The sequence below is a fragment of the Larus michahellis genome, chromosome 3, assembly GCF_964199755.1.
Source record: "Larus michahellis chromosome 3, bLarMic1.1, whole genome shotgun sequence".
Lineage (NCBI taxonomy): Eukaryota > Metazoa > Chordata > Aves > Charadriiformes > Laridae > Larus > Larus michahellis.
In genome coordinates, this window is record NC_133898.1 from 49,631,236 (window position 1) to 49,641,131 (window position 9,896).

The 9,896-nt window shown below is 58.9% G+C and overlaps 1 protein-coding gene across 1 annotated transcript; it reads left to right on the forward strand.

The window, feature by feature from the left end:
- The first annotated feature begins 6,119 nt into the window (after nucleotides 1-6,119).
- IRF2BP2 (interferon regulatory factor 2 binding protein 2) lies at nucleotides 6,120-8,409 on the forward strand. Its single transcript, XM_074580098.1, has 2 exons — nucleotides 6,120-7,308; nucleotides 7,556-8,409. The coding sequence occupies exons 1-2, from the start codon at nucleotides 6,270-6,272 to the stop codon at nucleotides 8,272-8,274; spliced, it is 1,758 nt and encodes a 585-aa protein (XP_074436199.1). The 5' UTR covers nucleotides 6,120-6,269; the 3' UTR covers nucleotides 8,275-8,409.
- The last annotated feature ends 1,487 nt before the right edge of the window (nucleotides 8,410-9,896 follow it).

The window sequence follows — 9,896 nt, forward strand, 5'->3', positions numbered from 1 at the left end:
TCACCCCATGCAGGAAGGGAAGCTCTGCCCCTTCTTTGCACACTGCATCCCTGTGGGCTCTGGGGGATGAAGCGCTGGCAAGGAATACGACTGTCCAGGGGCTTAAACAGAATGAGTTTTAAAGCCCTCTGTAATTTTTTCAACAGACGATCTGTTTCTGCTCGTAATTCTGTAACGTTTCCTGTGAAGCCCTCGCCTCTGTCCCATTTTCAGAGGGTCCTTGGAAGCCTGTCGGCTCCCGCACAGAAGGCAGGGAGCAGACCCGGCGCGGTGTCGCACAGGGGTCACGGCTTCCTAGGCTTCCTGTTTATTTTGGGAAGGGGTCACCCGGCCGGCCGGCCACTCTGCCCGCGCCCCGGGAAGCCCCCGGCCACCGCATTCCTGCCCCCCTCACTCATGGCCGCAGACAATTGCCGACTGGGACTCGCAATGCAGAGCACCAAGGCGGAGTGTAAATGGGATAACCCGACATGCCTATTTACCCAGCCTGGGGATAAGGGGCGGAAGCTTTTCCACATCAATTGCCCTTTCTTCTGGCATCTGGAAGTATCTCTCTGAAGTTTTTATTTCTCTTCAGAGGGTAGTAACCTCTGAATTTCTCAAGTATTTCCATGATCTTTTCCTCGCTGCTTTTTTTCTGCTGCTACTTGAAAAGAGGGCGTAAAGTCAACTGCTCAGTTAGAAACAGAATTGTTTCCTTTTTTAAAGAAAGCGTGCAATTTTTGCTCCAAACAGCCTAGGGTAAAGCCCACCAATGGAGCAGAAGCTGTGGCACCCAGGCTCTCGCTCGCACTGCGACTCCCTGGTAACTAGCCCTGCCCAAACTTTCTAGAGCTAAAAATCATAGCAGAATAGCAGCACACAGAGCATCTCCATATTTCAGGAGATATCCGTTAACTAGAATCATAGAATTGCCTAGGCTGCAAGAGACCTTTCAGTTCATCGAGTCCAACCATCAACCTAACTCTGACAAAACCACCACTAAACCATGTTCCTAAGCACCACATCTACCCGTCTTCTAAATACCTCCAGGGATGGTGATTCCACCACTTCCCTAGGCAGCCTTTTCCAATGTTTGATAGACCTTTTGGTGTAGAAATTTTTCCTAATATCCAATCTAAATTTCCCCTGGCGTAACTTGAGGCCATTTCCTCTTGTCCTAAAAACTAATGTCACACCAGTGTCCTGCTGCTGCTTCCCTTTCTAGGAAGCTCTTCAGAAGTTAACACCAAACAGCAGCGTTCAGCGCAGCTGTCTTCAAGGGGTTAATACAAGGCCCCCATGTATGGCAAAAGACAAGCACTGAGTAGCAGCTCTAGTCCCTCTCAGTCCTCTGGCACATCCTGCCTCACAGGGAGCTACAATGGTGACCTCCCTCCGGCCTCGGTGGAGTACTTTTCTGCCAGTGCCTCTGTCAGCTCCTGCCACCAGCAGTCAGCTCCAGCCTGCGGGGCAGGGCGGCCGTCAGCACGCTGCCGCTGATGAGCGGCTCTCGGGGAAGCGCGCCTTGCTCCTGCCAGCACGTAAGCGCACATGGCTTTACATTCATAGGGATGCTCCTGTGAATAAAGTTATAAGTGGCTGTAAACATCTGCAGGATCAGTGGCTTACCATGAGCCTGTCCAAAGCCTATTTATGTCAACAGGCTGCACCTGATGATACTCTCGTTTGCATCAGTATCTTTTTTTTTTCCCTATGGCACTAAAGAAAACACTATTGGATGGGAATTTTTTTCTCTAAGATTTTTCTCTTTTCAATGTGCCATGAGGCTGACTTTGGGACCAGCATCAAGGTGAAAGCAAGACATCGCCTGAACTGCTGTTTGAATTGTGCATCTTAAAATCCATACCTAAAATGTAGGCGGGGGGGGGAATTCACTTTCAAAAAAATGGATCGTTTTAAATGAAAATTGAAAGTTTCAGTATTTCTAAAACGGCTACCAGTAGCTCGCTCTTGCAGGCAAACATGAGAAGCTGTCTACAAGCAAGATCCAAAAGTTGCTTTAGGGGCTTTTGAACTGTTTGGCAAAAATCACATAATCCTCACCTAGGCAAGAAGCCCACTGAAACCTGGGTTTATTCAGCTCTCTGGAAAATCCTCTGGAGCAACCTGCCATCTCCAGTAGGAATGAAAATGGCGGAGATGCCATAAAATCAGGTGGCAACTTGTAGTGGAGGCAAAGCCCCTCTCTACCTACCTGCACTCTCCTCCCAGCAGAGACTCTACAAACATCGTAACAAATATTTAATGACCAAACTCCTGGCCGTGCACTGGCAGAGGCTGTAATCTGCTGTCAGGTTTCCTCAGGTTGAGCCGACAGGCCTTGCTTTCAGCCATGAAAGCTTTGGTGGTCCTTGGCCTAAAATCAGCTGCATCTGACCAAATCCAAAGCTTCAAGGACAATTCCCAACCTCTCCACTCCCAGTTCTGGGAAAGTAGCCTCCATAATTCATTACGGCTCAAAGAAGGAGAGGTGGTAGCTCCACCATAATCTCCCTTCCCATCCTGGCTCTGGCCGTTTTGGTCCCTGCAGGACCTCTGCCCCAACAGAAGGATGCAAGTAAGACCCGTGGAGGAAGCGACACGTATCTGCAGGAGGAGAAGGACGTGGGCATCCCTGGATCGGGGAGGGGGGGAAAGGGGAATGCTGAGGGCACAGGGGAGGCGGTGAGGAGCACCGCTTTGGACACAGAAGGAGGGGTGGGCCCCACAGGGAGTGGGTGAGGCGCAGGCTGGGGGCACGGCTCAGAGGGGCAGGGGGACAAGGGGCTGCGTGCAATCGCTGCCACCAGTGCGCAAGAAAGGCGGGAAGGGAAATGGGACCCTGCGGGGAGGGAGGAGCAGAGAAACACAGCAAGAGCTCAGTGTAGCCCAGAGAAAAATGCCAAAAAACACTGGGTGGGAAGGGGCTCGCCGTGGCGTTGATGTGGGGGCAGCGGACAGAGTTCATCTTAAAGAGCTGCCCTGCTCCGACCTCTCCCTTCCCTTCTCTCAACAATGACATTGGGCACAACCAGGACAAGGCAAAGGCCTCCTGCACCATGCTGGGTCCCCATCCGTGCCCTACCATGGTGCTCCTCCGCCAGGCACCACCCCAGCCCTGCGAGGCCCCCAAGCCCCATCAGGTGTCCTCCAGCACTCACTGCTCCTACCTATCCTCCCTATCCTATAGCATTAGTGTGTCATAGCAAGGGGAGTTTCGCAGAGATCGGGCACAAAAGAATGGCTTCTGTTCCGCCCCCCCCAAAAAAAAAGGAACAAGAAACAAATGCATTATCTGTTCGATTCCTGTACAGTTACTGCTGTAACAGTCAGCAGCTTTGAGGACTTTTTTTTTTGTGATTTGATACATAAACCACATTTCCTATGTAGCACTGCCACTATTTTTTTATCAGCTTTTTGATATTGAGGTCGGTAACATTTTTTTTTTTTTTTGCCGTTTCCACCAGAATGAATTCAAAGGCAGCAAATGCAGCAAAAACCGAACACCACTCATCTCGACTTTTCCAAGCAGCTAGTTTTCATTAGAAATAAAGGAAAATAAATACAGATCACATTTTCTGTCCTGCAGTTAAAAGCCTGCCACAGCTGAAAGCTTTGCTTTCTTCTTCCCCTGCAGCCTCACTCAGCTCGCACTCCAGCTCTGCTCATGATCTGAAATGTGCAAACACGCTGTTTCTTGGCTTTCCACCAGTATATATAAATATATGCGATTTTTTCCTTCGCAGAACCTGGAGGCTAAAGCAAGAGGGCAAAGGAGTACGTGACTAAAACATCCAAACTTCCTCTTTCATAAGCCATCACATGATGAAGTGCAATTACAATTCCTGCCTTGTCCCTGCCAATTGCAGGCGCATTGCCTCACCCGAGAAACCCGGCTTCTTCCCCCGTATGTGTGTGAGTGTGTGTGTGTGGAGGCAGCAATCGCTGCAGCCGGCTTGGCGAGGCTCCAGCTTCGGGCTGGAGAAAGAGGGCAGTGGGTGGAAGACGAAAACAAAGATCTGTTTACTTAGCATGCATGGATAAAGCGTCTTTCCAGCCGGGGAGGGGAGGAGGGAAGAGAAACAGCTTTAAAGGACTTTGATGCAATGTGAAAGGAGGGCTGCTCGGCAAAAGCGAGCCCACGTTAACCCTTGGCTCTCCAGCGGCACGTCGGGGCCGTGGCCGGGCTGTCCTCGTCCCCTTCCTCCTGCCCCCTCACCCCGCTGCAGAGCGGGGACGAGCCGTGGGGGCTCCGGGGGCAGCTCCCGGGTACAGCGGCCGCGGCGACCGCCCCGAGGTGCGGGGCTGGGTCGGGGGCCGGGGCGGGTATTTTGTTTTGCTTGCGAACAGCCCGGCGCCTGCAGGACGCCCATCCGGGCGTGCAGTTGCAAAGTCACCCAACCTGGCACCGGGACCGGGGCTACGAGCCAGCCCCAGGACGAGGAGGAGAGCGGGGCAGGGCGAGGCAAGCCACCCCCCCTCAACCCCGCCGGGGGCGCCGGGGCGGCCGCGCCACCCAGCCCTCGGCCCCGACGGACGGGGCTGACGGGGGAGCGGGGTTCGGCTGCTGCCCCCCTTCCCCGCCTCACCCCCCGCGCCGGGCTGAGGAAGAGCCGGGGGGGGGGGGGGGAGGCGGCGCTTGGTGCGGGGCCGGCCCGGCGGCAGCGCCCCCAGCCCCGCAGCGTCCCGACCCCGCCGTCGGGCGGCTGCCAGCCGCGGGGAGGCACCTCCCGCCGGCGGCGGCGGACGTCAGAGCTTCCCCGGCCCCGGCCGGCCCCCGCCTCCCGCCCTCCCTCCCCCGTAACCTACATAACGCCGTGGGAAGGGCGGCCCCAGTCACGGGCGTCGGGGGGAGCAGCCTCCGCCGTGTTTACCCTGCGCTGGCAGAGGCGTGCAGCCGGCCGTGCCTGCCGGGATGCTCCCGGTGAGGGGTGGCTTCCCCTCCCGCGGCAAACGGGGAGAGCGGACACCCTCTTTTCCTCCTACCCTTGCCCCCGCCCGGTGTTTCGGTGGGGATGCGGGCGGCGGGTGAGCGATTCGCCGCATGGAAGGGGGACGGGGAGATATGTCTGCAGGTTTTTTTTTTTTTTTTTTAGGCGTTTTGCTTAGTCTGTGTGAATTTTGCTAATCTGCATTAGAGAACCGCTGGTTTGTGGTTGAAAATGACAGGAAATCTAGAACGTCCTATTTCCTGTGTACAATGACAACAGTTAAAAAAAAAAAGAAAAAAAAAAAAGATGGGTAATCGTTGTATTTGTTTATAATGGTGCCTCCTGCCCCGGCGGGGAGAACAAAGCCGGGCAACGGCGCGGGAGGGCGCCGGCCCCAGCCCGGCGGTGGGACTGACCGGCCCCGGGGACGAGGCGGGGACCCCGCAGCCGCGGGGCTCGCCCGGGGCGCCGCACCGTGCCCCCAAGGTCACCGTCCGAACGGGGGGACGACACACGACACCGAGCCCCCCTTAACCGCCCCCCCCCACCATGCATCTCTGCGTCCGCGTGTGGCAGGTTTCGGCAAAGCCCCTCGGCGGCGCAGGAAACGGCAATAAAAACAATAATAAAAATAATAACAGAAGGAGGGAGCTGCAGCGCACCCCCGCCCCTCGCCTTGTCCCACAGCCCTGCCCGAGGGCCAGACGGGGCGGGGGCGCGGCGGCCCCCCCCGGCCGCAGGAGGAACCCCCGGTGCCGGTGCCGGTGGCGGGGGCGCGGGCAGGGGCCGGTGCCGGGATCGCGGCGGCGGCGGGGCGGGGGCGCCCATCGCGCAGGCGCGGCCGGCAACTGTCGAAGAATCGAGGCGGCGGCGGCGCGCAGAGGCGGCGGTGGCGGCTGGAACCCTGCACGGCACGGCGCCGCCGCCAGCCCCGGCCCCGGCCCCCGCGGCAGTCCCCGCCCCGCCCCGCCGCGCCGGCCCCCGCCGCCCCGCGCCGCCCCGTAGTAGCCAGCGAGCGGGGGAGCCGTGCGGGCGGCAGCGGCCGCAGCCCTGCGCCAGCCGCGCCGCGGAGATGCGCGTCCCCGCCGCCCTGTGAGCGCCGCCGGCGGAGACGGCGAGGGGAACGGCGTCCCCCGCAGCGGCTCTGCCTGCCGGGGCGCCCGCCGCGCCCCGCTCCAGCGCACGGAAGAGGAAGGCGAGGGGGAGGGGGCCCCCCGGACGGTCCCGCTGCGGCCGCGGCGCCCGAGCCTCCCCGTCGGGACTCCGGTGGCGAGGGGCGGAGGAGGAGGAGGAGGAGGCGGCGGCGGCGGCCGGAGCCGGAGCGGGGGGCGCTCGCCGCTGCCCCGGGGCCGGGACATGTCGTCGGCGGCGGTGGCGGCTGCTTCCCGCAGGCAGTCGTGCTACCTGTGCGACCTGCCCCGCATGCCCTGGGCCATGATCTGGGACTTCACCGAGCCCGTCTGCCGGGGCTGCGTCAACTACGAGGGCGCCGACCGGGTGGAGTTCGTCATCGACACGGCGCGGCAGCTGAAGCGGGCGCACGGCTGCTTCCCCGAGGGCCGGGCCCCGCCGCCGCCCCACGCCAAGCAGCCGCCGCTCTCCGCCAAGGAGCTCCTGGCGCAGCAGCAGCAGCTCGGTCACGCCGCGGCGGCGGAGGCGGCGGGGCGGCCGCCGCCGCAGACCCTGGAGCGCTACTCGCTGGCGGCCGAGCGGCCGCCGCCCCGCCTGGGCGCCGAGTACGGCGGCGGCCGGCAGGTCAACGGCATCCTGGTGCCCAACGGCTTCCCCAAGCCCGAAGAACCGCCCGAGCTCAACCGGCAGAGCCCCAACCCGCGGCGGACGCACGCCGTGCCCCCCACCCTGGTGCCGCTGGTGAACGGCGCCGGGCTCCCCGCCGCCATCGGCGGCCTGGGCAGCCGCGCCGCCGCCGCCGCCGCCGCCTCGCTGGCCGCCATCTCCGCCGCGCCCGCCCCGATGGCCGTTCCCGTCCCCCAGCAGCCGGCAGCGGCGGCGCAGGCGGCGGGGCAGGCGGCGGGGCAGCCCGGCGAGCTGGGGCACAAGCGCCCGGGCTCCGTCTCTTCCTCCTCCTCCTCCTCGGCCGGCGGCGGCGGCGCGGCGGGGGAGCACGACGGCGGTGGCGCCAAGGAGAAGCGGGGCTCGGCCGAGAGCCTGCCGGCGGCGGCGGCGGCGGAGCTGGCCGCCGAGGGCAAGGCCCGGCCGGGCGGCGAGCAGGAGTGGCTGGCCAAGCCCAAGACGGTGCGGGACACGCTGCTGGCCTTGCACCAGCACGGCGGCCACGCCGTGCCGCCCTTCGACAGCAAGTTCAAGAAGGAGCCGGGCATGGCAGGCGGCAGGCTGCTGGGCTACGAGACCAACGGCGCCGTGGCCAAGCCAGGTGAGGCGGCTGGGGCCGGGGGGCGGCGGGCAGGGCAGGGCAAGGGAGGGCAGGGTTGCGGGGGGCTCTCCCGGGATGCGGGGCGGGGGATGGCGGGAGGCGTCGAGGCGGCGGCCCGACGGCCACCCGTTTCTGCGGTTGCACGGCGGTGACCCCCGTGCTCGGCAGCGCGTTGCGACGGGGCTGCCTTCTCACCCGCCTCCTCTTCTTCCTCCTTCCCCCCCCCCGACCCGCTCTGCCTCCGCAGGGGCCCGGGCCGCCCGGAAGAGGAAGCCTTCCCCCGAGCCGGAGGGCGAGGCGGGACCCCCGAAGATCAACGGGGAGGCGCAGCCCTGGCTGCCCACCTCGTCGGAAGGGATGAAGCTGCCGCTGACGGCCACCCCTTTCATGTCGCCCCCGCCGCCCACCGCCTCGCCCCACTCCAACCGGACCACGCCGCCCGAGGCGGCCCAGAACGGCCAGTCCCCCATGGCCGCCCTCATTTTGGTGGCGGACAATGCCGGGGGCAACCACGCCTCCAAAGACGCCAACCAGGTCCACTCCACCACGCGGAGGAACAGCAGCAGCCCCCCCTCGCCCTCCGCCATGAACCAAAGAAGGCTGGGCCCCGGCGGCAGGGAGGTGCCGGGCCAGGGGGCCAACGCGGCGGGCGGGCTGGAGCCCGTCCACCCCGCCAGCCTGCCGGACTCGTCCCTCGCCGCCAGCGTCCCCTTGTGTTGTACCCTCTGCCACGAGCGCCTGGAAGACACCCACTTCGTGCAGTGTCCCTCCGTCCCCTCCCACAAGTTCTGCTTCCCCTGCTCCCGGCAGAGCATCAAGCAGCAGGGAGCCAGCGGCGAGGTGTATTGCCCCAGCGGGGAGAAGTGTCCCCTGGTGGGCTCCAACGTCCCCTGGGCCTTCATGCAGGGGGAGATCGCCACCATCCTGGCCGGAGATGTGAAAGTGAAAAAGGAGAGGGACTCGTGACTTGCCTGCTCTCGCCGCCCGACGTCACCTTGAACTCGAACTGCTCGAATTCTGTATATATCTATAAATATATATATATAAATATATATATATCTCCAAGACAAGGGAAATGTAGACTTCATAAACATGGCTGTATAATTTTGATTTTTTTGAATACATTGTGTTTCTATATTTTTTGAAGACAAAAGGTATGTACTTATAAAGGCATTTCTTCTAATTCTTCTCCTTTTTTGTTTTGGTTTTTTTTGTTTTGGTTTTTTTTTTTTTGTTTTGGTTTTTCTTTTTTCCCTTTTGTTATAGCAACTATTTGTTGTGCTTCCCTGGTGACAGTTACTGTTCAATGTAGGCTGTGACTTGCGCTGCTTTTTTTAGAGAGCACTTGGCAAACCAGAAATGCTTCTAGCTGTATTTGTATGCACTTGTTTCTTTTTTTTTTCCTTTTTCTTTCTTTCTTTTTTTTTTTTTTAAATGCCAAATACACTTTCTGACATTGTAAAGATTGCCTTACTGTCTGTGATTCCTTATTCCTGGCCCCTGTCCTGTAGAGCTGGTCGCATGCAGGCTTGGTCTGAGGCGGTTGGGGAGAAGAGTGGCTAGCCCAGGTGGGGATGCCCGTCGCCATCCCCAGGCGAGCTTAGGGAGCAGGAGGGCTTTCTCCCAGGAACGCGCGGCTCGGGTTGCAATGGCAGATCCACCAAATCCTGTCCCAAATTCCTCCGTGTTTCTCAAGGGAAGTTGCCTTCAGAGCAGGATGTGGAGAGGTGTCCGAGAGGCGCTGTTGAGTTAGGGATTTCTGGGTTTGTTTGGTTTTGGTTTGTTTTTTTTTTTTTTTTTTTAAGGCAAAGTTGACTGCAGTTCACGTGATCAGTTGTAAGATTACAAAACTGCATTTATTCACCAATTGCCTACCATAACGTGGAATTTCGATAACAAACTTAATTATATGATTGGTGAAGGTGCCACCGTAGCACTGCCATCTCTGAAGGTCTTCAGCGTCACTTCTGGGGCTTTTGTGTCTTTAGAAGAGGTGGGGGAGAGACTTTTTTTTTTTTTTTTTTTTTTTGTTGTAAATTCTACTTTAATTTTCAGATAGTGCAGGTGGACTTTGAGTTTGCTTATCAGTCACCTCTAGTGCTGTTGCTATTGTTACTGTCGCTGACCCGGTATTTCCAAGTAGTGGCAGGTACGGTGTGGTACAGTGACAGCGGTGACTGAGGCTCTGCCAGATCGCCCGCGGGCATATCAGTGACAGCCCAAATGTGGGTGGAGGAAACCTGTAATTTCCTTATTACGTGTGCTTGAAACAAACCTACTGCTATTCTTTGAAAATGAAAATATAAACTGGTTGAAATGAAAGCAATTAGGGCTGCACATAATGGCCCTGGCCCTGCCTTTTAAGCTACTTTGGAGAACTCTTTTGTAAAGCCACTTCTTTTGATCACGCTTCTGCATCACCAAGCAGACTTCTAAAATCAATAAATCATTGGTTACTAGAAATAGTTCGAGTCTTATAGTGATGTTTTTGTGCTGTTTATAGTTCGTTGGCAACGCTGCAGCTGTACGAGCCCTTCTGTTGAGGTGTTTATAACTCAGTTATAAAGCGGTTGTTTCTGAGCAAAAAG